This window comes from Ailuropoda melanoleuca, chromosome 10, assembly GCF_002007445.2.
Source record: "Ailuropoda melanoleuca isolate Jingjing chromosome 10, ASM200744v2, whole genome shotgun sequence".
Lineage (NCBI taxonomy): Eukaryota > Metazoa > Chordata > Mammalia > Carnivora > Ursidae > Ailuropoda > Ailuropoda melanoleuca.
The window spans coordinates 105,040,962-105,068,514 of NC_048227.1; the positions used below are offsets into that span (position 1 = coordinate 105,040,962).

Consider the following 27,553-nt stretch of genomic DNA (forward strand, 5'->3'; position numbering starts at 1 on the left):
GTATGCAGATTTGAAGACAGAGCAGAGCAATAGAAACTTCTGTTGTAAATAACAGGGAGAGGAAAAAATCGAGATACAGGGAACAACATGTCAAATGGTCTAACGTGTAATTGGAGTTTCGTAAAGAAGAGCAAGCAAATGAAACAAAAATAACTGAAGAAATAACGGCAGAGGATTTCACAAACTTGTTGAAAGATATAAATCTGCAAATTCTTCGAGATGCTTATCATATAACAATCAGAATGAACACGAAGGAGGCCACATTGTAGCACACTAGAGCAAAACTGTTGGAAGCCTTAAAGCAGCAAGAGAAAACAGAGGAGCAATGATGCAGTTAATGCCTGATTTCTCAGAAAGTAGGGAGGCCAGAAAAGAGTAAAATATCTTTTACACCCTAAAAGAAAAATACTGTGAACCCTGAATTCTGTAACCATTGAAAATATCTTTAACTGAAGATGAAATAAAGCCATTTGAAATACAAGAAAACTAAGAATTTGTTACCAGTGGACCAGCATAGTGAAAAAGCTGGAGACGAATTTTTCAGACTATGATAGATGAGAACAGATAGAAAGTTGGTTATGTAGAAATGAACACCGATAATGGTAAATTCTTGGGTAAATAGAAAAGACTTTTTTGTGGGGGAGGAATGGATCTTTTTCCTTCTAGTTGCTTTGTAATACACATAACTGTTTAAAGAGGAAAAAATAGCATGGTGCTGTGGAATTTTAAACTTTCATATTGGTAAACATGGACCTCATAGTGGTGGTTACAAAATTTGACATATTGTGTGAAGTTGTAAAATGTTAATCATAAGCAGACCCTGAAAAGTTGAAGATTTATATTATAACCCTCAGAGCAGCCATTAAAAACATAATGCAAAGGAGGATAGATAAAAATACTCTAAAGAAAACTAAAGTGGACTTGTAAAAATATATTGAAATAGTTTATTTTTCTTTAATTGGGAAGGGAAGCAGAGGAACAAAAACAGAGGCTACTAATAGAAGCCAATAATAAAGTTGGTAGATGATCCAAACCTAATTTTATCAATAATTTTCATTAAATATCAGCAAAAAAACACCCCGATGAAAAGGCAGCGGTTGCCAAAATGGATAAAAAACTAAGGCACAGCTATAGACTATAAAGTGTATAGCTATTCTAAACTGTATAGTTTCTAGAAGAAAAATGTTGAATAGTAAGATAGAAATAGGTTGAAATTAAATAGGTGGAAAAAGATATAGCAAGAGGGTTGCCTGGGTGGCTCAGTTGGTTGAGTGTCCCAACTCTTGGATGCAGCTGGGGTTCTGATCTCATGGTTCCTGGGATTGAGCCGCACCTCAGGCTCCCTGCTTGGTGGAAGTCTGCTTGAACATTCTCTCTCTGCCTCTTCCCCCTCTCTTGCACACGTATATGCACACGCTCTCTCTCAAATAAATTAATAAATTAAAAAGATACAGCAAGAAAACAATAAGGAGAAGTTTGGAGTGACTGTATTAGTATCAGATAAAATAGATTTCAAGGGAAAACAGCTATCAGGTAAAGGGGATGTTTCATAATGAATAAAAAGTCATTTTATCAGAAAGACCTAAAAGTAATCATAAATTTTGATTGTTCATTCCCTTAATACAGTGCCACTTACTGTATGAAACAAGAGTTGACTAAAAGGCAGAAATAATTCCACAATCAAATTGAAATTTTACCTCTTTCATCAATTGATAGAATGAGACCAAAAATCATCCAAGACTTAGAAGATCTGAACATTATCACTAGCCACCTTGATCTTAATGGTGTTTATAAAACATTACAGCTGACCACTGAGTGAACATGGTGCATTCACCAGTATAAAATATTTGCTAGACCACAAGGTAGAAAGATTGAAATCATGCAGAGGATGAGCTCTGGCTGAAGTGAATTATCCCAAAATATCTGGAAATTGAACAATACACTTCTGTATAGGCCATTGCTCAAGAGATGTCACAAGAAAAATTAGAAGATATTTTTAAATGGCAGTGAAAATAGAATATAAAATTTGTGAGAAGAAGCTAAAGCAGTGTTTATAGGAAATTTATAAATGTTAACTATTTTAAAAAAAACCCTAAGTCAGTTATCTAATTTTCTTCCTAATAGGGGACATCATCATGGATCCTACAGGCATTAAGAAACTTCTAAGGGAATATTATGAACAACTAGAAGCCAGTTAATTTGACAACTTAGGTGAAAAGTCTTTGAAAAATACATTATTACCAAGAAGTAACAGAAAACTTGAATAGCCTATAATGATTAAAGAAGCTGAATTTGTAGTAAAAACTACTACCTCACAAAGAAAAGGTGAAGCCTAGGTGGCTACACTAATGAATTTTGTCAAACTTCAAGAAAGAGTGTGTATCTACTATGAAGTCTTTCATAAGAGATATGAGAAGGGAATACTTTGTTTCACTTCAGTTACCATAAATTGGTAATTACCAGCATTGCCATGATAACTACCAGAAAAAGAAAATAAGGGTCAATATTCCTCATAGATGCAGAAATTGTTAATAAAATTTCAGCAGATTTAATCCATTGATACATAAAAAGGATATTACATCACTACCAAATGGAATATATCTTAGCAATGCAAGTATAGTTTAACATCTAGGAATTAATTAGTGCAATTCATCATATCAACAGAATAAAGGTTAAAAACTATATGATTATTTCAGTAGATGCATAAAGAAGTATTGGACAAAATTTTATGATAAAATCTAGCAAACTTAAAATTAAGGGAGCTTCCTCAATTTGATAAAGGCCACCTGTGAAAATACCTATAGCAGCATCATAGTCCACAGTGACAGACTCAGGGCATTTCTTCTAAGATCATGAACAAGCTGAGAGTGTTTGCTTTCACCTTTTTTACTTCAGTTGCTACTAAACTTCTTAGCAAGTGCAATAAAACAAACAAAAAAGGAATAAAAATGGAATGCATATCGGAAAGGAAGAAGTAAGTATTATTATTACCAGACTTCTTGATTGCTTATGTAGAAAATTTTGAGTTATATACAAGGTCAGTCCAACAGGAAGAGATTGTGGTTTTAAATTTGTATATACCAAAGAGCATAGGTTGAAAATATGTATAAAATCTTACTAGAACTAAAAGGAGAACTGAAATCCACGAGTCCTAATTTTATTTTATTTTATTTTTTTTAAGATTTATTTATTTATTTATTTATTTATTTATTTATTTATTTATTTATTTATTTGACAGAGATAGAGACAGCCAGCAAGAGAGGGAACACAAGCAGGGGGAGTGGGAGAGGAAGAAGCAGGCTCATAGCGGAGGAGCCTGATGTGGGGCTCGATCTCATAACGCCGGGATCATGCCCTGAGCCGAAGGCAGGCACTTAACTCTGCTGTGCCACCCAGGCGCCCCACAAGTCCTAATTTTAATATAACTCTAAATAACAGATCAACAAGCGGACAAAGTTAAGAATGTAGAGGATCTGAACAACACAACTAGCAGACTTGACTTAGTTAACCAAAAAAAAAAAAAAAAAAAAAAAAAAAGACATTGCACCCAACAGTGGCCTAATTCATTCTTTTAAAGTGTGTGTGGAACATTTTCCCAAATTGTGTGCTGGCCAATAAAGAAAGTCTCAGCTAAGTTCAGAAAACTGAAATAATTAGTTGTGCTTTTTAATCACAGTGGAATTGAGCTGGAAATCATCTAGAAGTTAAAAATTAAGTGTTGGCAATAAATGAAGTACATTTTAACTTAAGGGTCTAGAAAGAACATAAAGTAGATCAAAGCAAAGGAAAAAGAAGTAAAGCAAAGAGCAAAATTTAATAAATAGTAAAGGTGCTGAATGTTGACGATTCATAAAAGTAAAAGCTGTTTCTTTGAAAATTCACAAAATAGATAAAGAAGGACAAAACTGATTCGAAAAAGAGGCAGAACTAATTTGATGTCATTAAATGCAGCACTATTATGTACCACCAGGGTGAAGAAACCAAATAAATTGACAGAAAGTTTGTTATTCACATAGAATTTGTATTTATATAGAGACTTAACTTATTCTGTCTTTTCATTATATTCTGTGATATATGTTAAAATGAAAATATAAGTGAAATCAATTGATTTCTAAGAGCTTGCCAGACAGTTGTATCACTCTTTTACTCAGTCATGTTTTTCTTGCCATATATAGTCTAACCGGGAATGTTGGTGATGTAGCATTTTTTAAAGTAGTACTTTATTATTCCCTAGTTTTTTTCCCAAACCATTGCAAGTTTAATACACATTGTTATTAAGTAAAGCAAAGGGTCTGAAATTTTTATCCTACTTGTACGCTAACAGGATAGCTTGCCACCACAGTTTTGAGGATGCTGGTGGAAGACCTGAGACTTCTGGATCAGAGAGCAGTAGACATGTGTCCACTGGGATCTGGGGCTCAGGGAATCAGTGCAAATATGCTGATACTCTATATTCAGTGGGCTGCAGTGCTGAAGAGGAACCGGGGCCAAGGTCCCAGCACTTAGGGACAAGCAGGAGACAATACAGTTTGCTCCTCCAGGGGAGGAAGCAGTAAGATGTGGTCTCCTTGAACTGTTTAGTTGCCTGTGTGACTGACTGCAGATACTGCTCAGTTAGAGGAGATAGATCGGCCCTGCATTCTGGCACACCTGTGGGATCATGCAGGGAGGCTGAGGGCTTGTTGCAGACTGCCAGTCCCAACAGTAGTTAGGCAGGGACAGCTGTGTACTACTGCTCCCTAGCATTTACAGTATTAGTAAGACACTTCAGGTTCAAGGATGCTAAATATTTTTAAGGAAATACCTGAGAAAAGATGACATACTGTAAGTAAATATTGAAATGAAGACCAAATAAATACTGGAGATATAAAATGCAATGAACAACTTCAGAGCTATAAATTTGAAAACATATATAACTTAAATTCCATATTTTACAGATACTTGTTTCTGAATCCATTTTTATAGTCAATAAAATCTAACAAGAAATGCTTTTTTTATTAGAGAATAATTAAACTTTTTGTGTGTGGAACTGAATTAAGAATTTTTGAGATAGTAAAACTGATCATTGGGACAGTTCTAAAAGGAAAGTGTAAAAGCATTAATTCTGTCATTTGATTAATTGTTTATATTTCTAAGGGACAGCAGGTAGGCCAGTAGAATTAGACTAAGAGCTGTTTTAAATATAATGTGTATATGTATATGTATATTGTAGAAAGAAGTAGACACAGAGGAAGAGCAAATGAAATGTGGACGGCATGACTACTCAATAAATGATGTTAGGATGATTGAGTTTGCATATTGCCAAAAGAAGTCCCGAATGAGTTAAACACCTACAAGTGAAGAGAAAAAACTTAACCATTGAAAAAAATTGTAGGAGAATATATTTGTGACTTCAGAGTAAGGAAGGATTGCTGACTAGAAAACTCATAAACTCATAAAGGTGGATAGATAGGCTACTTAAAAAAAATAATCTCGTTATGTGTAAGACACTGTAAACTGTTAGGAGACAAGCCACACAAAGTGTTTGTATTGAGAATGTATAAAGAATTCATTTAAAAACAAAAAGAAGACCATAGATCCAATAGAATAAATACACGAAATAGTGCTTTCCTTTATTAATACGCAGGGGAATGCACATTATAATGACAGTAGTGTACTACTTGACACCCATTGAGTTGTCAAAATAAATACGCTACTTAGGTCTAAGATGTGGAGAAATGTTAACTCCCATGCAGTGAAGTCGAAGTCGAGAGTGTAAATTGGTACAGCAGCTTTAAAGAGCAGTTTGGCAGTGTCTGTTAATTGTGGGGGGTGTGTGTGTGTGTGTGTGTGTGTGTGTGTGTGTGTTTTAATTAAAGATCTTGTCTGTGGGAATTGCACTATTCTTAAGAAACTCCTAGATACATCTGGAAGATAGATATGAGGATGTTCACTGCAACATTGTTTATAATAATAAACCATTGGGAACAGCATAAATGGCCATTAATGGGGAGATAGAAATTCTGGTCTCTTCATGCAGTAGAGTGTTCTGTGGTAATAAAAAGGAATACATTTGATCAGATATACTTGATTCAGTATATACTCAGTCTTGAAATTGTGATGTTCAAAAAAGATCCCAATTTTTAATTATTCTAGGTACTTTTCAGTGTTTAAAAATATTAATGTGTTCTTTACACAGAATAATTTGAAAAGGGAACCTTATCACATGGTGATAAGGTGATGGATGCATCACTCTGTATGTGAGATGGAGTTTCAAACGATTTTGTGTCTAATTAAACTATCAATAGGCACTTTCAATATTGAATACTTATTTTTTTGAAGGGCATAGGTAGTGACTGTTTTCTACTTAAAGTACAAAATTAGTCTAGCAATTGATTGTTCATAAGTGACCAAAACTTTTCACTTTTTTTTAACCTTTCTCAAATCTGTCACCTCACTATGATAATCTGTTTGTTTATGTAGGGTGTTATTTTCAAAGACTGTCCTCTCATGATTAAATTGTAACTAAGTACATTTGTATTCTGGAATATTAGGCTAAAAATGAGATTAATAGCTTTGACTTATTAATATCTTAAGAGTGCGGGCTATTTGTAGAAAGTTAGAAATACCTATGCATACACACAACATACACGGTACATATAGCATTCTGCTCTATTGCTTGCTGCTTAATAATATGAAGGTCTTTTTGGATAAAATGGAGGAATTCTAAAAATTCATCATAAAGTATTATATATAGTTAAATTTGGGGGTTTATGGCCCTTTCATTGTGCCTTTAATGCTTTGATGAAATGAAAAGAAGGCTTTTTTGTTTTCCCTATCTTAACTACTATTTCTACCATGGTCATTGAATAAAGGATTAACCCAACATGTTTATTAAAGAAGTTATTTTTTCACACCAAAGTGAATACTTCTTTTTTATCTTAGCAGTGTGGATTTGGTGCAACTTATTTGACATTCTGGAATAGATTTTATTTAGCCTAAAAATATCTTAAACATTCTGACCACTTTGAAATACATTGACCAAGGTTAAGTTAGTCTCTTTGCATTTATGCCATAATTATGGCTTTAGTGGCTTAATGGGATTCTTTTATTTTATAATTCTTGTGAAGGTGAAACTTTAATGGTAAGTGTGCAAGTCAGTGTTCAACCAAAGAAGCAGCAGTGGGACACACACATACACGTGGACTTTTTATGAGGAACTTACTTCGCAGTTGTGCCACCTTCTATTCGTGGTTGTCCAGAGCAGGCAGTCAGGAAGATCCAGAGGGAAGGGAAGTATAGACTCACTTGCTGTTGGGAGTATATAGAGTTTAGAGAAGGCTTTATCCCTTTTTTAAAGGTTTGCAGCTGAATAACTCAGGCCCACCCAGGATAATCTCCCCTTTGAATAAAGTCAATTGGTTAGGGACTTTAATTACATCTACAGAACCTTTTCACAGTAGCACCTAGATTAGCGGTTGGTTGAATACCTGGGAGAATGCAAAAAAAAAAAAAAAAAAAAAAAAAAGAAAGGCCACTGCATCCTTTCTGTCTTCCAGCTCTTAGGAAGGAATATATCTTACTGCTCAGCCTAACTGGTAACACACACTAGAATGGAATTCTGGCAGCTATAGTTCAGCATAGCTCAGTTGACACACCCAGATAACCAACTTTTCTCCTTAAATAGTAGTTTCCTTTTTTTTGGTTCTTGATATTAAAGGATAATCTCATTGATAAGAGATATAAATTTGGATATTATTAGAAGATATACAACTGTTTTTAGGAGGTTAAGATCAGTCAGGAATCATGTGGTCCATTTTTGGTCTATATTTAGTTTATATTTAATAGGTTTACTTGTTCCTACTGCCCTTGTTCTTTATTTTCCTCCCTTGCATCAGTTTTCCATGTTTAGTGTACACATGCCTTTTATTTAACATTTAATGTGAAGAAAAGTGAATATTCAGGGGTTTTATCTAAGCAAGATTCCAATTTATTACAATTCAGTAATCTAGAGAGAGATCTGATTCTTGTCTTAAATGAAAAGGAACTATAGCAGCTGACTAGGGAAATCCCATTTTCTGGGAGAAACAGGTCGCATCAACTGAAAAGTAATTTCTTGATTCTTTTATCCAATAGATACTTTTTAAAATTTCCTTTGTGGTAGGGAATATGCTAAGTCCTGAAGATACAGTTAAATATAAGATAACAGTGCCTGCCCTTTCACAGGCAACCTGAACAAACACAGATTTTAGTTAGAAGAGGTTCAACTAAGCAAGGTTAGAGGATACTGTTCTTCATGAGTTCTTAGTTTTGTTCCAGTAGTGGGTATAACTTAGAGGGGCTACAGATTTTAAAGTCATGAGGTTTCCTAGATAGGTTTTTTAAAATTACTACAAACCCTTTGAATATTTTAAGGAAGAGAGTGTTTTATACTTTACTGGGAGGAAGGCCTTCATTTTGGTTATTGATATTAAAGGATATTTTATTTTAAGCAAGGGATATAAATTTAACTGTTATTAACTATTAAATTTGTATATGTAGATAAATTCTTTGCAGTTTATGAGCTGTAGACTTTGAGGATTAGGATTCTATTTATTGTGTAATAGTTTCTACTAACCGCTTAAAATAAAATCAGTTCTTTCGACATGGAACAATGAGAATAAAATGTTCTATTTTTCAGAGACAATCAAATTAGTTTGATTTATAAGCTCTCCCCTCCCCCCAATAGAATGTCAATTTTGTATTTTAGTAAGAAGATCTGGCGTGGTAAGCCTAGGAAGCCACAGTTCAACTGTTTACAGCTCTCCCAAATGCAGTAGTAGTTCACAGAGGCCTGCATTTTTTTTTAAGATATTTATTTATTTATTTATTTACTTACTTATTTGAGAGTGTGAAAGAGAGTGCGCATGAACCTGTGAGTGGGAGGAGGGGCAGAGGGAGAGAGCTAATCTCAAACAGGCTCCACACTGAGGGCAGAGCCCAACATGGGGCTTGATCTCACGACCCTGAGATCATGACCTGAACCGAAATCAAGAGTTGGACACTCAACTGATTGGGCCACCTAGGCTCCCTGAGGCTTGCATTTTATTGGTGCATGAATTTATTTGTTTAGTGTTTTTTTATCCTTTTTAAAAAGCGTAGCATGGAAGTAGTCTCCAGGCTTTGTTTACTGTGAGACTGTATTGTTACATCTCCTCCTCTGTAGATAAAATTAGAGAGCTGAACTAGAGTTGGTGTATGGAGTTACGTTTATTCAACATGGTTTTCCTCTCCCATATCACTAAATAAACATCTGAGTGTGAAGAATATCCTAAGAAACATGGGGCAAGAATCCTAATATTAAGTAGAATTTTAACCCAGAGTAGAAATGAAGAGGTGAGCTCTATATACACATAGGGTTGCCTTATAAAAATGTGTCATTGGTAAGACTCAGATGACTAGAACTGCTAGAGAAATTCAATATAGAAGAGCTCCTGAGACAGCTTGTCAAAAATGGCCTTCAGAGATACTTTCACATTTCATATGGACATGGAAAAAGAACAGGTTCAGTGATGATACTTCAGTGGCCTAGTGGAGAAGACATGAGAAAGAGAGTCAGATTAGCATTTGTATTCTGGGCCTTTTACTTACTGGTTAAAGGACTTGCGACAAGTTACTTTCTCTGACTAAATCTCATCTATAAAATAAGGTTAGTGGTATCTACCATTCAGGATTAGTAAATATGAAAGGATTATCTTTAGTATTTTTTATATTGATTATTTTATAATATAGGCAGTTGATCTTTAGGTGTATGTGTTCATTTTCAAAGAGATGTTTTCTTCAATTATAATGATTACTAAAAACATTATTTAAATTGAACCTCATCCTCAAAATTAACTGCAGTAATTATTAATGGTAGCTTAATTCATAAGCATTACAGTGATTTCATGTGGTTGTTATAAAGCTTGTTTTATTCCTGAGAAAATATTTCCATTGCCCTCATATTTCAGTTAGATGGGGAATAGCATCTGTTACATCTGTTCCTTAATTAGCTGAGAGGAAATGAAGCAAAGTTATTCTGAAAGACTGGACTCCTGTGTCCTAAGCAAATCTTGTTGTCGTAGGTAAGAGAAATCTTTCATCTAGTGGATTAAGTGGTACACCATTCCTTGGTCACTGAAAATGCTATCTTGATCACTGATGAAACATATTTTAAAGCTGTAATTAAGACTTTGAAGCAAACAATAACTGTGAATATACAGCTCTGGTGATGTCAGTGGGTAATAGGGAGAGGAATTTAAAATTGCAGTTTAGCTCCATGTCTCTGAAACTTGAGTGTACTTGAAGTAATTTCTAATAAAGAAAACAAAACAAAACATGGATTCTCTGAACTTTTATTATTATTTTTTTTTCTGTTGAGAGATCATGCCTTTCTTTGGTGAGGTAGCTGAATTCTCAGGGAATTACAGTAGAGTAAAAATAAAAGAATGTGTAACATTTCACTTGAACATTAATTATTATAACATTGGGTAATGTCTAAAATATAAAAGTGACCGTTTGTAACAGTAAAGAGTCATGAGTGTAACTGGCCAAGTTTAGTTAGCAAGTAGTTCAGGAATTTTTTGAACAGTTTTTAGGGAAATTATATATGTTGGTTGGATAACTGTAATTCATGAAGGAAGGTATGCCTACAGTTGTTTTTACCTATTAAAATGCCTGCAGAGTGGCATTTAATAAAGAAACAAAAGACAATAGACCTTATTTTTATCCTATTTTTGCTTGATCAGCACCTATTTGACTCAGGTGTTTGAAGGTGCTGTAAGCTGTTTGTTTCCACTTAACGTGTATTCAGACTGTATTCATTCCAGTCATGCTAACAACATCATTGAAGAATAAGTTTTTAAAAAATGTTTTCAGTTTATTCACATCTTTGAATGTACATGTCAGTCTTAGTCTGTGTTTTTCACAAGCCCCCACAGGAAGTGAAAATAATTCAGTATCTTTAAGGGGAAAGGAAAACTGCATTACATAATATACTGTGCTACATTAACTACCACTTTTATGGTTATATTTTGGTGATCAAATTATCGTGAAAGTTTATTAGAAAGATACCAGTTTTTTTAGCTCTATTTTGTTAACCACATTTTAAGACAAGATTAGAAGAAAAGTATTGGATTTTGTAGGTTTTGGATGATAGAGGCGGTGTAACAGGAGAAATGTAGACCTGGAGAACCCAGAATTCACCTAGTTCTTCCAATGAAGTAAAGTAACCCGTTTTATTCTTTGAGAAGTATAGATAGGTGAAATATGTTAATACTGGAATTATTAGGAAAAGAACTCTGCTCCATTAACCTGTATTATAATGTATATTGGACAGCCTAATATTATACTTTTAATCACCATCGAACATCATGTCATCTATTAACCAGAAATAAGAGGTACGCTATTCACAGTATTTATACCTACTACCACCTGGGCGTGCATTAGAACCATCTGTAGAGCTTTTCAAAATATAGATGCTTCTGACCCATTGCTATGATAATCTCTGGGGTGTGTTGAGGATACCTATCTATATTTTTTCCAATTGAAATCAGAAGGATAAGTTTAAGATACTTAAATATACCAAATAATCATCAATGTTACAAATATTTTAGATAAGAAACACAGAGGGGTGCATGGATGGCTCAGTTTGTTAAGCATCTGACTTCAGCTCAGGTCGTATCTTGGTCCTGGGATGGAGCCCAGAGTCAGGCTGGCTCTGTGTTCAGTGGGGAGTCTGCTTATCCTTCTGCCTGTCTCCCTGTTTGGGCTTTCTCTCTCTCTCTTAAATAAATTAATATCTTAAAAAGAAAAGAAAGAAACACAGGGGCACCTGGGTGGCTCAGTTGGTTAAGCGTCTGCCTTTGGCTCAGGTCGTGATCCCAGGGTCCTGGAATCAAGCCCCACGTTGGGCTCTTTGCTCAGCGGGGAGTCTGCTTCTCCCTCTCCCTCTGCTCCTCCTCAAGCCCGACTTGCGCTGTCTTTTTTTTCTCTCAAATAAATAAATAAAAATCTTAAAAAAAACAAAACAAAACACAGAAAGACTCTTAATGTTACATTGGCTTGACTCACTTTTATCATTCTAATCTTAATTCTAAAATTTTTCAAGGTTGAAAGTCACTGCCATGAAAAGAATTAAAATATCCCAGGTAAATTGGGGGTGGGTACCTGTATTTTTAATCTAGAGGAATCATTGATTAATTGCTGTTTCATTCAATTTAATTAATTTTAGTATTATTTTTTTTTACTATGGCTTTGATTTTGGAGCTTCCTTAGAGGAACTAGGACTTGATGTTTGGTTATGTTGACATAATGACAGGCAGTGGAATTCATATTAGCTGGAAAGTCATCTTTTAAGGAGAACCTAGGAAGGGAGTAGGGATACTAAGGAGGTACATAGTAAAAATATTAGGTACTATGAACTTAGTCACTGTCTTAAACATTCTTTCATTTAATCCTTGCAACCTTGTAACCTTTACAAATGAGGAAATAAAATTTCAGGTGGTAGTTATTTCACCAAATAACCTAGATCAGTCAAGTTTAGTATGCACTTGGTAGCACAGTGAAATGTTGGTGTCTGTAACTCATTTCATTTGCAAGTACATAGTTATTCCGTTACTACTTTTTTTTTTTTTTTTAAGATTTTATTGATTTGACAGAGACACAGTGAGAGAGGGAACACTTAAGCAGGTGGAGTGGGAGAGGGAGAAGCAGGCTTCCCGCTAATCAGGGAGCCCGATGCAGGGCTTGATCCCAGGACCCCCAGATCGTGACCTGAGCCGAAGGCAGCTGCCTAACAACTGAGCCACCCACATGCCCCCCGTTACTACTTATTTCATATGTGTCTTTCTGGCTAGCCTGTGAACTCCTTCAGGGCTTGTATGTCTGTATTTAGGTATCAGAAACCTTGTTTACTAGGAAACTGCCTTCGGTTTAGTAGAAATACTCAAATACGTACTAAGTAAATAAATGAATATGTGAATGAGTTGTTCAGGGTTACACAGGTAACTGAGGTAAGACACTAAAATAAGGCTGGCATTTGAGTCTTCACTTCTTTGAGGTAGGTAATGGGGAAAGACCTTCTTGTTTGTTGTCTTTCTACTTCACCAGTTCTTATTTGCTCTCTGTTGTACGATGACCAAATGACCAAATGCTGGTTTAGAGTTTGGAGCATACTTAATACTCTAGTTATTGTCAATAAATATGAATACTTGGTAGATGCTCAGGACCATGGAATATAAACAATTATAAAGCATATTCCTTTCTTCCTTACCAAGGATCTTGAAGTTCAGTTATGACAGTAGAGCTCTGCAGTTACGCATTTCTGTATTAGAGACAATTGTGCTTTTGATGCTGCTTATCACTGATGGGTTCAAGATGACCTGAAGGAGGCTGTGAATTAATATTTGGGCATTATGAATGCTGTGAATATCCACAGTGGCATTAGGTTGGACAGACAGGACGTTGCAAAGTAACAGCTATAAATAATAGAGCTGCTCTGTCTTATAGTCCTCAAGGACTGTGATATAACAAACCATGTGCTGTTGGTCTCTTCCAGTTTAGAGAATTCTAATTGTATAACATTAAGCCATGGTGTTTGGCTTCCAAAGAAATGAGGCAGGCCATAGCTGTACGTGGATCCTTCAAGATCATCTTTACTTTCTTCTGATGGTAGTTTATTCATCTGGTTCATCTTTTTTATTCTGTATATATGTTTTTACCTTCATTACATGTTTAATGTTTTTATTTTTAATCACGGAAGGCAGGTAGAATATTCTGTTTTGGTATTGCCTAGTTAATATTTTTCTTTATAGATCTTACATTAAAATTTTTAGATGTTTAATGATTTTCCCATAGAAAAGTACACATGTAGAATGCACAAGAAACACCATATGGCTTAGGAGTTTAGTAATCATTTAACCTGTATATTTTATTTACTTGCTACTTTAAGTTTATACTATAGAAATTTTTAATACCAGATTTTTTTTTAAATGCTTACTGTATACAAAATATTTTGCCAGATGTGTTAAGGAAATGATTTCTAATATATAAGGACAGTAGTAAGTAAAGCAAATGTGTAATTGAAAAAAAAAAACCTAATTTGAATTTAGTGATGCTTTTGAAGTAAATTTGTATTGTGTTCATTATAGTGGCATGTATATATGTTGAGAAACAAGTAGTACGTTTGTATGTGACACGTTTCATTGATAAAATACGCGTACGTATAAAATGTCAAATACTCAACAAAAACTGATGAAAACATAAAAGAAGTACAAGTCCACACCTGTGCAGACTGGAACAAAGAAATGTACAGCTACTGGTTATATACCAAGCTCTTATTTAGGCCTTTTTAAATGTATTTGAGTAATACAAAAAATGAGAAGGAACCATTTTGCACTCTAGAGGCATATTACTCTGTATACTGATATAGAAGACTATAGTATGGTATTAAGTAGTATTATAGAGCCATGAAATTCTATGGAAGCAAAGTGGGGGAGGTAGATTCTGAAAGAGGGGGTGATGGGAAAATATTACGGAAGAACTAGTATTTGAACTCATTCTTCAATTTCATTAATTTTTAATAAATTCCTTTTACTATTCTTTTGGTCTATTTTGTGTAGAGCTCATGGAACATGATTTATTCCTTTTTCTGGGAAACTGTAGTCATCATCTTTATGTGCTGTTCCAAATCCAAGCCCTATATGGAAGATAGTTCAGTGCTTTGATTAGCTGAGCTAATGTGTAATGACACAGGGTCATTACACACTTAAATAAGTAGAATTACTATATGAAAACTGGAAGGAGGACGTACCTGACAGTCTTTTAGTATTGTTTATAGGCAATAGATGTTTCTTGTGAAGGAAAAGTATTGAGAATAGTCCCTTTGTTCTTAACTTGGAAAATATTTGACATAGAACAATAAAAATTCTTCAAATTTAGTAAATTGTTTCATTGTGCTTAATTAATTTATTTGAGAGAGAGCGCATGAGCACGAGTGGGAGGGGCAGAGGAAGAGGGAGAGAGAATCTCAAGCAGACTCTACACCGAGCACAGAGCCTGATGTGGGGCTTGATCTCATAACCTTGAGATCACTACCTGGCTAAAACCAAGAGTTGGATGCTCAGCTGACTGTGCCACCCAGGTGCCCGTCATTGTGCTTAATTTAACAAGCATTTGTTGAATGCCTGCTTCCTAAAGAATTTCCTGGAGGAGGCTTCAACAGACTGAATATAAACATATTCTAATCTTCATATATTATTAGAAAATAATTTGTTTTGAAAATATGATTGTTGTGGTGCCTGGGTGTCTCTGTCAGTTAAGTGTCTGACTCTTGATTTTGGCTCAGGTCATGATCTTGGTGTTACGGGATGGAGCCCCACGTCGGGCTCCCCACTTAGCTGGGAGTCTGCTTCTTTCTCTCTCTCTTTCTCATCTGTCTCTCTCTCAAATAAATAAAAAAATCTTTAAAAAAGAAAAAGAAAATGTGATTGTTGCTAGGCTCAAGTTCAAGTTAACATTTTTGAGGAGCTTTGTATCTAGAGTCAGTGAGCAGTTAAATTATGTGAAATCTACTTTATGTCCAGTTTCTCAATGAATATTTCTTAAACTAATTTAAGATTGTGTATATGGCTGGAGATCGTTTTATGTTAAAATTTATCTCTTGGCTTAAATTGTATATATTCATAAGTATGTTACTGGAACCTTGGTTTGCTTAAATACGTAACACTTTTGAATTCCTGTCTTGGAAGTTTTGGCATACGAACTTTCACATTAAGAGCACAGCAGGGGCAGAAGTCTTGTGGTCATTTGCCTGACTACAAATGTGTAATTAAAAGAGATTATCAGCAGGGCTTGGTACAATCAGTGTGGTCTGGTGTTTCATGTTATAGAATTACTTTGTTGTTCGGTTAGATACTGTAATTAGAACATAATTTTAAACTTCACAGGGCACTGACTCATTAGGTGTTTTTTGGTTTTAATCTGAAACCAATCAAATACAAAAGTTGTTTCTCAAATTTTGAGAATTTTTTTGACTTAATATGTTTATGTCACTGTATATAGTTGCTTAAAAAATGAAATGTATGGCGAGTAATTGAGAAGTAATGGTTAGAACTTACTTCAGTATAATGGTTTGAATTCGCCCTAACTCATTTATAATGTTGGATCTATTCATTGTGTATTAAGACCAAATTTTAGTTGTAAGTATCTCATCCATTGAAAACTTTATAACTGAAGGAATTCTGAGTGTTAAGTGGCCACAGGGGTGTCATTTTTTTATATTTGTGTCATTGAAACTTGATAGGCAGTTGTCTCATCTAGAAAAAAAGCATTATTTGTAGATGTAAGAGATCTGTTTTACCAGGTACTTCTCTGCCAGTTCTTGATACTGTTCTTCATGTAACTTATTCAGGAATTCATTTATGGAGAAAGCACGCTTGACTTAGAATTAGGACATAGGACCAACACCAAAAAAACAAAAACCACATTTACCAAATAATTTCAGTCTCTTCCTTATCTGCATCCAAAGTCCCTGCCATCTCTGAATGCTGTGCAAACAAGACATGTTTAAAATACCACACAACAATTTTTAAAGGTAAAATGGTAAAATAGAGAAAGTTCTCAAGATTCACGATCTCAGTTTTCTGTTTCTGACTTTTTCACTATTTATGCTATTTTAGGGCAGTTTGCTTAATTAGGGCTCTCATGTAAGTGATGCTTATGCTAGGAATTAGTATTGCTACTGCAGGCTCTGGAGTCATTCTGACAGATAGAACTGATAGAATACTTATTGTCTATATGATTTGGGCAAGCCACGTCTGTCTCAACCTCCTTATTAGCATGTTAGTAAGAAGAGTAGTACTGCACTCATATGGCTGTTAGAAGGATTGAATGAGAATGGTGTGTTTATATTACTGAGCATAGTACTTGGCAAGCAGTAAGTGTTTAATAAAAGCTTAGTTACTATCATGTCATCATCACCATCTTTATTTTCATTTCTGAATTTCTTCATCACCTGAGAGACTAAAAGTTATTTGAAATTTGTTATTTCTTTATAGTATACTGGTCAAGAATGTAGATCATAAAGTATCATTGGTAATTTTATCTATTCTATAATTAGGAATGAATGCTATTATAAAGCTTTACATGCTAAACTTTAATTTACTGTATAAATAAAGCCATATTGATTGCCATTTCCTTGAATGTTGTCTTATCATTTCAGCCTCTCTTAAGTCAGGCGATTTGAGCTTAGAACATATGTATGTACATAGTAATTATATATATATATAAGTTGTCTTACTTTGTTCTGTTATATTAAGATACAACTTTAGTCTTGCAGGGGTTTTTTAAAGATTTTATTTATTTTTTTAGAGTGAGAGACCACAAGCTGGGGGGAGGTGCAGAGGGGGAGAGAGAGCACGTGGAGCCTGGCCCAGGGCTCCATCTCAGGACCCTGAGATCATGATCTGAGCCAAAACCAAGAGTCAGAGGCTTAACCAACTGAGCCACCCAGGCGCCCCTAGTCTTGCAGTTTTAAAAAGACTTTGACCTTTCTGTTACTGCATTCTTCTGATACAATGAAGCATGGTAGTCCTGAGGTAGTAAAGGAAGAGCACTGTCTTTGAATATGAAAATCACACCTCAGGAGCATTATTGTAGATAATCTGGGAAAGTTGACTAGAAGAGAACAAAAATAAAAAGGGTAAAGATTGTCAAATGTAACTGGCAACTTAAATACGAGGTCGAAAAGAGGCAGGCCCAGAAACCAAGATATATAATGAAAGGAGATTGTATAGAGGCTTATACAGATAGAGACACAAAAATAATGAATACAGCAAAGCCCTGTGGGATGTATTTTAATGACACTCCTCAATAATAAAAGCTCATTTGTTCAGTAAATATTTGTTAAGAGCCAGATAACGTGTAAAGTCGGTTATATACATATTGTCAAGAGTATAAAAATCAAAGAGACATGATTCTGGTATTCAGCTAAGATGGAACTTTCTAATAAGCTAGAACAGGTAATTATAAATTGCAGTATGATACTTAGAACAAAAGATAAATAAAAGCAAATATTAAATTAAGGCATTCTGGACATAGGTGATAACTTGTACAAAGTTATGGGTATCAGAATCCATGTTTGTGAATAGGCCAATTTATTTACAACATGGAGTGAATATAAGCAAGAAATGGCGCCTGAAATTTGTGTGGATTGAATGGGTATATGTATAGTAACTTTTCTCTGACAGGGCACAAATAACCTTATGACTGCATTTCAAAGATTTTTCTACAAAACCAGTTAGTCTTTGTCCTCAAGTTTAAAAAATCTGCACCAATTAGGATCAATAATAACTGAGACCCAATTGTAGACAAGTTTGGAGAAGGGAGATAATGAGCTCGAGTTGAGCCATGTTGAGAGTGCTTTGGAGACAGTACCGTCCACCTGTCAAGTTGGCAGTTGAATTTGAAGGCCTAGAAATCAGTAGGGATGACTGCTGGAATGCAAATTTGTGACTATGTCAATTGGAAAAAAACCCATGTTCTTCTGTACTGCTGAAGATTTGGTGGCACATTAAATGACATGACACTTCTCTGGGTGATTATAAAACAGACATTGTAATCATGAGTATTAATGAGCTGTTTTTTCTACATCATATCTCTGCTACTGACTCTTGAAGTTATTTGGGGGCATGTGGGTGGCTCAGTGAAGCGTCTGCCTTTGGCTCAAGTCACGATCTTGGGGTCCTGGGATCGAGCCCCGTGTCAGAGGTGTCATGTCCAGCTCCCTGCTCAATGGGAAGTCTTCTTCTCTCTCTCCTTCTGCCCCTCAGCCTCCCTCCCCACTTGTGCTTGTTCTCAGTCTCTCTCAAATGCGTAAAAGCCTTAGATAGATAGATAGATAGATAGATAGATAGATAGATAGATAGATAGATATTATTTGAAATGTAACTGTAGAAAGAAAGAAATCGATGCCATGACCAAAGTTTCTAAGAGATACACTATTTTGGATGTATATCCATTTTGCCATCTCTCCTCCCTGCTTCATTTCAACCTTTTATTTGTCCCAAATTATTTATTGAAGTGGGAAATTTAGGGAGTAGACTCTTAATGTAGGTATAGAGTACAGAAGTATGTACCCCAATCCTACTGTAATTTCTTATTAAGAGAACATTTATGGATAGGTTTTACTGACTTCTCCTGTAGTATTTGCCAATTCTAGATTGCCTTTATTATCCGTTACAGAAACAGAAAAATAATACAGGGAGAAATTATGTTTGTGTTGAATAATTACTAGGCTTAAAACTCACTCTTGAAGGAATTTACTTGACTCTACCTGGGTTTAGAATGGACTACAATTTGATAAATGTGGCTTCTGGGTAGAGTGATCTTAAAACCTTTTTTTGAAAAATCAAGTTTGATAATGTTCATTTTGTGAAGTCCGAGGATGAAAACGTGGCTCTCCGCCCCTCCCCCCCGCCCCCGCCACTGGAGTTTCTTTGGTAATTATTCCCTGTTGCTATCTTGCATGCTTATGTTGCAGATAGTTGATTTTATTTTTTTAGTTTTCATCTGCTCTTTACATTGTGGTGAGGACCCAGTGGGCCCTTTTCATTTGGAAGCTCTTATCCTTCAATTTCATTGTAGAAGTATGTATTATGTTGATGATTTTTCTCCCTTCTTCCTTTTTCTTTTTCTTGGTAGGACATCTGTCATTTAGTTTCTGGACCTTTTGGACTAGTCCTCTAATTTTTATACTCTTCTTTACCATTTTCCACCTCTGTCTTTGCTTTTTCTTGGAGGGAGAGCTTCTAAATTTTTATCTCCAATCAAGTTTTTCGTTTTTGTTATCATATTTTTAGTTTTTCAAGTTCCCTTTTATGTTTTGAATTTTTTTTTAAAAGCATCCTTTATCTGTTTCAAGGAAAGTATCTTCTTTTAACTCTCTGCAGAATTTTGAATTTTTCTTCTCTCTGGTCAGTGGTTGCTTTCTTGGGGTTGTTTTCTGTTTGTTTGTTGGACTGGTTGGACTCCCAGAGAAGGGTCTTCCAGTCTCCCTCCCCTAGTGTGTGGGCTGACTGCCCAAACTCTAGACGTAGAGTTGGGGGAGAAGGCTGGACACCTCAGCCTTCAGTATGTAAGTGATCCCACGAACTGCCCCTCAGAACCCAGTTCTAGGGGTGCCTTGTGGCTCAGTTGGTTAAGTGTCTGCCTTCAGCTCAGGTCAGGATCCCAGGGTCCTGGAATTGGGCCCCATGGGCAGGCTCCCGGCTCAGCAGGGAGTCTGCTTCTCCTTTTCCCTCTGCCTCCTACCCACTGCTCATGCTCTGTCTCTGTCTCTCTCTCCCTCTTTCAAATAAATAAATAAAATAAAATCTTTTTTAAAAAAAAAACTTGTTAAAAAAAAAAAACAACAACAACAACCACCCAGTTCTATAAAGTGGAACTCTTCAGGAATATATTTCTTGTCTTTTGCTTGGGAATTACAGAGTGCCAGCTATCTGGGGAGAGGAGATGTGGAGGTGATCAGCTGCTCCTTAGTGAGAATTCAGCTAGTCTTCCAGTCTTAACCCCTCCACCCTACTACTATTGCTGCCATTTCCTTGGGTTTTTCCCTGGGGGATGGGATGGGGTAGCATGGGGGGAGGGTAGTCTACAGCAGAAATTGGTTCCTTTTCACCTGGGATTAGCTAAATCCCTCACTGCTTAGCCCATATGCTTTGTAGTTTCTAAATTGTTTTCTTTCCCATCCTTATGAGTTTTGTACTTTTCAAACTGTGCAGTATTCTAAAATTTTAGGAGGGAGTGAAAGTACATGATTACAATAATTTCGCCATCTTTATCTTTGTCTGCAAGCTTTTGTTCTTTCAAGTGTTTTTAAAACTAAGCAAAACCCTTCATTTTGAAGCAGACATTAGGGTAGGTATAACTTTTATTTTCATTTTTAACTGGCACTTCAGTTATTGAATTAAGAGTACATTTACCAAGGTGTTTTACAACTTAAAAATTTATTCAATAAACTCAGTAAAGCGCAATGTCAAATTATACTTTAACTTTATTCTCTGTTCATGATGCAAATAGTGTCTCTTCCTTTTCAAGTCCTTTGGCTTTTTGTCTTTCCACGTATAAAAGTTTCTGTGGTAAGTCACTTATGATTTTAGTTTTTATTTTTATGCCTTTCTAAATATTTTGGATTTTAAGTGTTTCCCAGTTACCATTGTATTAGTATCTATATTAGTATCTGTATTTGTGTCACATATGCCTGTGCACACATGGGCGTACACACGCACGCTAGCTTTTAGTGTCTTTGTCTACTAATTATAACAATTCTAGGTTAGTTTGATTGGTTTTTCTTCTCATTTATGTTATATTTTCCTTCTTCTTTGCATGCCTGTTTATTTCTGATTAGATGCCAAATAGTGTTACTTTTACTTTCTTGGGTAGATGTTTCCTATTCCTGTAAGTATTCTTGGGCTTTGTTCTAGGACACAGTTAAGTTAGAAACACTTTTCATCCTTTTAGGTTTTCCTTTTAAGATTTATTTAGGTGGCACCAGAACAGTGCTCAGACCAGGTTCAATTATTTCCCATTACGGAGGCAAGACCTTCTATTTACTTTACCCAGTGTCTGTGAATCATGAAGTCATTCAGTCTGGCTCTCTTTGAGAACCCAGCACCTTTACCTTGAGCCGTGTGGCTTGTTCTTTCTCCAGCCTGGTATTTCCTCTCACACATATGCACTGACTAGCGTTCAGCTGAGTGTTTGAGTGGACCTTGTGCGGATCTCCAGAATTCTTTCGGTATAGTTCTTTCTAGCACTCTTGTCTGAACTCTAGCTGCTTTTTTCTCCCTGGATTTTTAGCTTTGTCTCCTCAACCCAGAGAGGTAGCCTGGCACCCTTCCCTGGCACCCTGCAGCCTGGAGACTAAGCTAGAGAGCTGAGGTAATCCTGGGGTTGACTTCATTGATTTGCCATTTCTCAGCCTCACTATCTTCATTACCTGATGTTCAGAGGATTGAGAACTGTCATTTCTTATGTTTTGCCCGTTTTTTTGGTTGTTTCAGGCAGGAGAGTGAATCTTGTCCCTGTTATTTTTATCTTGGCTGGAAGCAGAAGTCCCTTACTTGTCAAGATAGACACACTTTTTTAGGTTCATCCAAAAATGCAAGTCATTTTCTTAGATCTATCTACCAAAAGAATTGATAAGTAAAAAAATACAAATTCTGGTGAAAAAATATTAACATTCTTCAATATAAAAATTAAAATCTGTATTTTTAAAAATTGATTTTTCTTGCCACAGTAGAGATATGTGTATATACGTTTTATGATCTTCGGCATACAGAGAACCCTGAGGTTCTCAATTTTTTAACTCATTGATGCCCTAGTTTCTCATTTTTTTCATGGTGTCTGTCCCCTAGGCAAAAGGAAATACTTAACAGTTTTTTTTAATTAAATAGTTACTTCCAAACAACCTCATTAGTATTTATATCAAAATAACTGAAAGTGAAAAAAATTAAATTTTGTTCATAAAGTACAGTTTTTATTCACATCATTTATCAATGGGATCTTTTTCTTAGGCACCATTCCGATTAGCAAACATTAGGATACATTTTCATACTAATGATATTAACATAAAATAAAGGCAGAAACATATACTTGACCATAGAATATATTTCCATCCTTATTGGCTAAGGTCCATATATTTTCCCTAGTGTGAGCTCTGCAAACTTGTCAATTGTAGTAGAGGACTGTTTCATTGTATTGGTTCTATTAATTTATGTCAGTTTTTTATCTCCTTTGATTGAAATCTCACTATTTTTTAAAATTTTAGTTTAATTCAGTTAATTAACATATAGTATATTAGTAGTTTCAGAGATAGAGTTCAGGGATTCATCAGTTGCATATAACACCCAGGGCTCATTATATCACATGCCCACCACCCAGTTACCCCACCCCAGAATTTCATAATTTAGTAAATAGTGACATTTAAGAGGAGAGTACAACCACACATATTATCTCTTGTTTATGTATAGTACCTTGCACTGAGCCAGGTACTTTTATACATAGCTTTTTTTTTTTTTTTTACTTTTTTATAAATTTTTTAATGTTTTTAAATAACTTATAAATTACATATTACTTGTACATGTATTTATATATTATCTTTAAAACTTACAACAAGAAGTAATTCTGAAATGATCATATCTTAGGTAAAAGGGAAATGTAGACAACCCCTCTTTGAAACCTCCCTGTAGCTTGACTGTTTCCAAACTGGGGTATTCCTCACTAAGCGATTTGAAGACATCAAGGAAATGAAACATTGATGTTTTCTACTAAACTAGGATTTTTGAGTTGATATAAATAGTGGCCTTATAGTGCACTGTTCCTAAAGCAAGGTTTGATGCGGACATATATTCCTTGTAATGATTATAGTGAAATGTTTCCATAATTACTGCTTGATATATTAAATGTCATTTCTCATACACAATAATATTTTTGTGCAAAATCTTATCCTAATTTTAAATTCAGCTAGTGTTGTTGAAAGTAGTTATACAGAAATGGAAAGACCACTGAATTTGAGAATAAAAATGTTGATTCAGCTCCTAAATTGGCATGTTCTTAGCTATGTGACATTGACGGCTGACTTGCTTAAGTTAGCCTTCATGACCTATTTATCCCATAAGTAAAGTATAGAAGAAGTAATATGCTTTTCATGATCACCTAAGGATGGGGACTCCATAATAAGTTTCTTATTAGTACATAAAAACGTGGCAGGGGATCTGACAGCCCTTCTTCCTGTTGTATCTTTAGTTCAGCATCAGGTTCCATGCTTGGTACATGTAGGTTTCAACAAATATTTGTTGAATTAACTGTCATTTGACCCCATAGTCACACCCAGCCTTTTTTCAAGGAAAATAATTCGAAAGGTTTATAATGTCCTCATAGCAAAATGATGCAAATATAGCTTAAATAATTGGCAACAGGTTGGTATTATGAAAAATAAACTCTCTTTGAGAAGAAAAATTGGTTAATGTGTTTTGCAAATTTTTTAGGAGGAGCAGAACAGAGGCAAGCCTAACTGGGAGCATCTCAATGAAGATTTACATGTACTGATCACTGTGGAAGATGCTCAAAACAGAGCAGAGATCAAACTGAAGAGAGCCGTTGAGGAAGTGAAGAAATTACTGGTACCTGCAGTAAGTAATTTCCAGATCTTCGATTTGGAGCCCAACCTCTTTTTCCATTTAATTCTTCTAATTACTGTAATGCTTATGTTAATAAAGAATAGGTTATTTTTAAAAAATTTTATTTAACCTCAAAACTTAAAAATAATTTATAACTCATTTACTATAGTATAATGGGCAAACATAGACATTGCTCAAATCCTAAAATGGGAAAGCCTGTTTCCGGGGACTAAAATGTTGTGAGGGGAGCAAACTCAGTTAGTGTCCTTCTTTTCAAAGGCGTTATTAGTATTGCATCATTCTATTATAGGGTAAGAAGGTAGGTGCATTATCAGATGAAAGCTCTTTTTTTTTTTTTTTTTTGAGGTGGGGAGCAATTTCTCATTATAAGCAGGTAACAAGTGTTACCTGCAGAGAAAAGTCTGTACAACTAATATTTATGCTGGAGGACCTGTGTTAGTAGCAGTGCATTGTTTGAGTTGCCTGTGGGTTCCAAGCACCCTCCTGGCATGTCATTGTCTCCCATAGAAAGATGAATGTTCCGTGTGAAATTTTCCCATAATATAAAATTTTCTTTCAGAAAAATAGGAGCTAACTTTTGCTGATACATCAGGCACCATTCTGAGCACTTTTCACACTTCAACTCATTTAATGTTTTTTCCTAAGATTCTGAAAACTATTAAAGTTCATATTTAGGGATCTTAGATAAAACATTGAAAGTAATTTTGGAGGGTGACTCACGTCTCATAAAGAAATGACCCCAAACACCTTTGTTCTCATTCTTTCTCCCTCCCATCCTCCTGTCTCTCTCTTCCTCCCCAGCCCCTCCTTTTTGTCTTTTCCTCATTATTACACAACCCTTTAGTAATTCCTCATTTAGAGATGATGATTGCACGCACTCTCAGAATATTATCTTTTTCAATGGAAAACGAAAAATAAATTACTATTTTCAGAGTCATTTTAAAAATATTTTTTATGTTGGTAAAAATGATAGAAATGTGGACCCTAATTTGCTGTGGAAAAAAATGGGAATACTGTTAGTATTCTGTCAAACAAAAATGTGTCGACTTTTACATAAATGAGTATGGCCTCTGTCGTTCTTTATTCCCCAGATAATCTATTCTGTAAATAAACTTAAAAGCTATAAACATTTTCCATTTACTGGACAAAATTAACTACTTGGAAGAAAATAATTTCACATAAATTTTGTTCAGTAGATCTTATAAACAGGTTAAATTATAAACTAAAATATATGGTTGTGTACTGTTAAACCATATACTCTTCCTCCTTTTCCTTAATAATTGTGCAGTTTTGAAAAGTTATGTAGAAAAGGGCTATTTTCTAAGTATATTGGACTGTTAGTCCCATGATCAGAAAGTTTTGGTTTTTTTTTTAAGATTTTATTTATTTATTCGACAGAGATAGAGACAGCCAGTGAGAGAGGGAACACAAGCAGGGGGAGTGGGAGAGGAAGAAGCAGGCTCATAGCGGAGGAGCCTGATGTGGGGCTCGATCCCATAATGCCGGGATCATGCCCTGAGCCGAAGGCAGACGCTTAACCGCTGTGCCACCCAGGCGCCCCGAGAAAGTTATTTAACATTACTTTTATTGCTATATATAACTGAAAATGCTCAGCTCACATAATACTATGTACATAAGTTCACCTAATATAGCAAATAGACCAGTTGTCTGATAATTAAAACTCTTACTGACCTATTATTTTATTCCAGCCAATCTGTGAACTACTATAGTTCTAAAAGTTATTAACCTGGGAAAGAGCATCGTATTAGAAGCTGTGTTAATAACTAGCTATGTGTCTTGCAGCAAGTTAGTAAATTTCTGTCTGTTTCCTCATTTACAAAATGAGAGTTGGAGTCAATGACTCCTAAGGACCGTTTTGGTTTTAGAGTTGTCTTTGAATAGACCGTAGAAGAGGTAGTAGTAGATAAAAAATGGCAAAAGCTTTTTTAAAAATTCACACAATTTATATTTTAAAGGAAAAGATCACTTTTGATGATAAATCTTTCTCCCTATTGAAGTACTTTTAGGATTACTACTAAGTACCACCTTTGAAGTAATAAAACTTTCTTAGAATTACAAATTGTAGACTAAAAATACTTTTAAGATATGGGTTCAATAAAGTGATTTAACCTTGTAGCAATTTCTTAATCCTATCCATTTTGTCAGATATGCTTACTCTAACGTGGGTGCTATGCCTGGGAATTTATTTTCATTAAACTCAACATTATTATCCATTTCTGGTGATGGTGCCCTGATAAGCAAAGGTTTAAACAGAACAGAAGCTTTACAATCCTGAAGTATCAAGTGATTTGGGTTTTTACTTATCAATTGTTGGGAGACAGAACACATGGTATTTGAGAGCTGACTTCTGGATTTGAATTCCACCTTTGTGGCTTTTTCTCTCTCCCTTTTCTCATCTATAAGATTGGAAGATCACTGAATTCTCATGTCATTATTGTGAAGTTAGATAAAATACATGGAGAATGCTTAGCATAATGCCTACCACAAAACTGTTTCCTAAAAGTTTTCTGTAGCTTTTTGATGCTGACTCAATAATACTGTTTTATAATTGTATAGGTTTACATACTGTTCTTTCCAAGTGCTGATTATAAAATGAATGCATTAATTCAGAATTGGAGAAAATACAAGTTCCTTCTCAACTCATTATTCTTTTTAAGTAAATTGATTTGACCCTTATAAAAAATTCAGTGTGAGGCTTATAGAACCCTTTAGTTTATTGTTGCTTAAATATTTTCAAAATAATGTTTTTGGATTGAAAATATGGACCCATCTTGATCTTCTGAAAAGTATTCACATATAAATGAATTGGTTAATTCCGATTAATTTTTTCCTGTTTGTGTAAAAGATATAAAGGGAATGATAACGGAGACCAACAATTATTTTGAAATATATTATTTAAGATGCCCTCGTATTAGATTCAGAATTGCAGAAAAGAATTATTGCCCTAACAGTTGGATTTGACTATAGATTGTCAGAATCAGTGCATGAAAGATAACACATTTCTTATCAGCATTTATATTTTGTCTAACCTCAGATTGTCCCTGTGGTGAGCTGTCAATAGATCTTTTTAATTTATTCTTGTATTACATGAAAACTTTTTGAAACATTTCTGTGGTTTACATGTCTCAAAGTTTATCTTGAGAGTAGTGATACTCAAAATTCTGTTGACCATTTCACTTTGAAGTCTTACTTAACATGTCCGTTAACAGTAATTTTCAGTTGTGCTGTTCCTGTTTCTTCAATATCCTACATGTGGCTTGGAGTATCAGGTGTCCAGAAAAATACCGAATTCGGTCAGGTTTACTTCCTGCATCCCCCAAATATGCTCATGTCCT

At 35.0% G+C, this 27,553-nt stretch overlaps 1 protein-coding gene across 1 annotated transcript in view; it reads left to right on the top strand.

The window, feature by feature from the left end:
- Positions 1 to 27,553, top strand: part of LOC100463589 (protein quaking) — a 111,097-nt gene that overhangs the window by 51,687 nt on the left and 31,857 nt on the right. Inside the window, exon 4 of the mRNA XM_034670797.1 lies at positions 24,045 to 24,188. Within this exon, the coding sequence (XP_034526688.1) occupies positions 24,045 to 24,188 (144 nt within the window). The remainder of the gene's footprint in view (positions 1 to 24,044; positions 24,189 to 27,553) is intronic.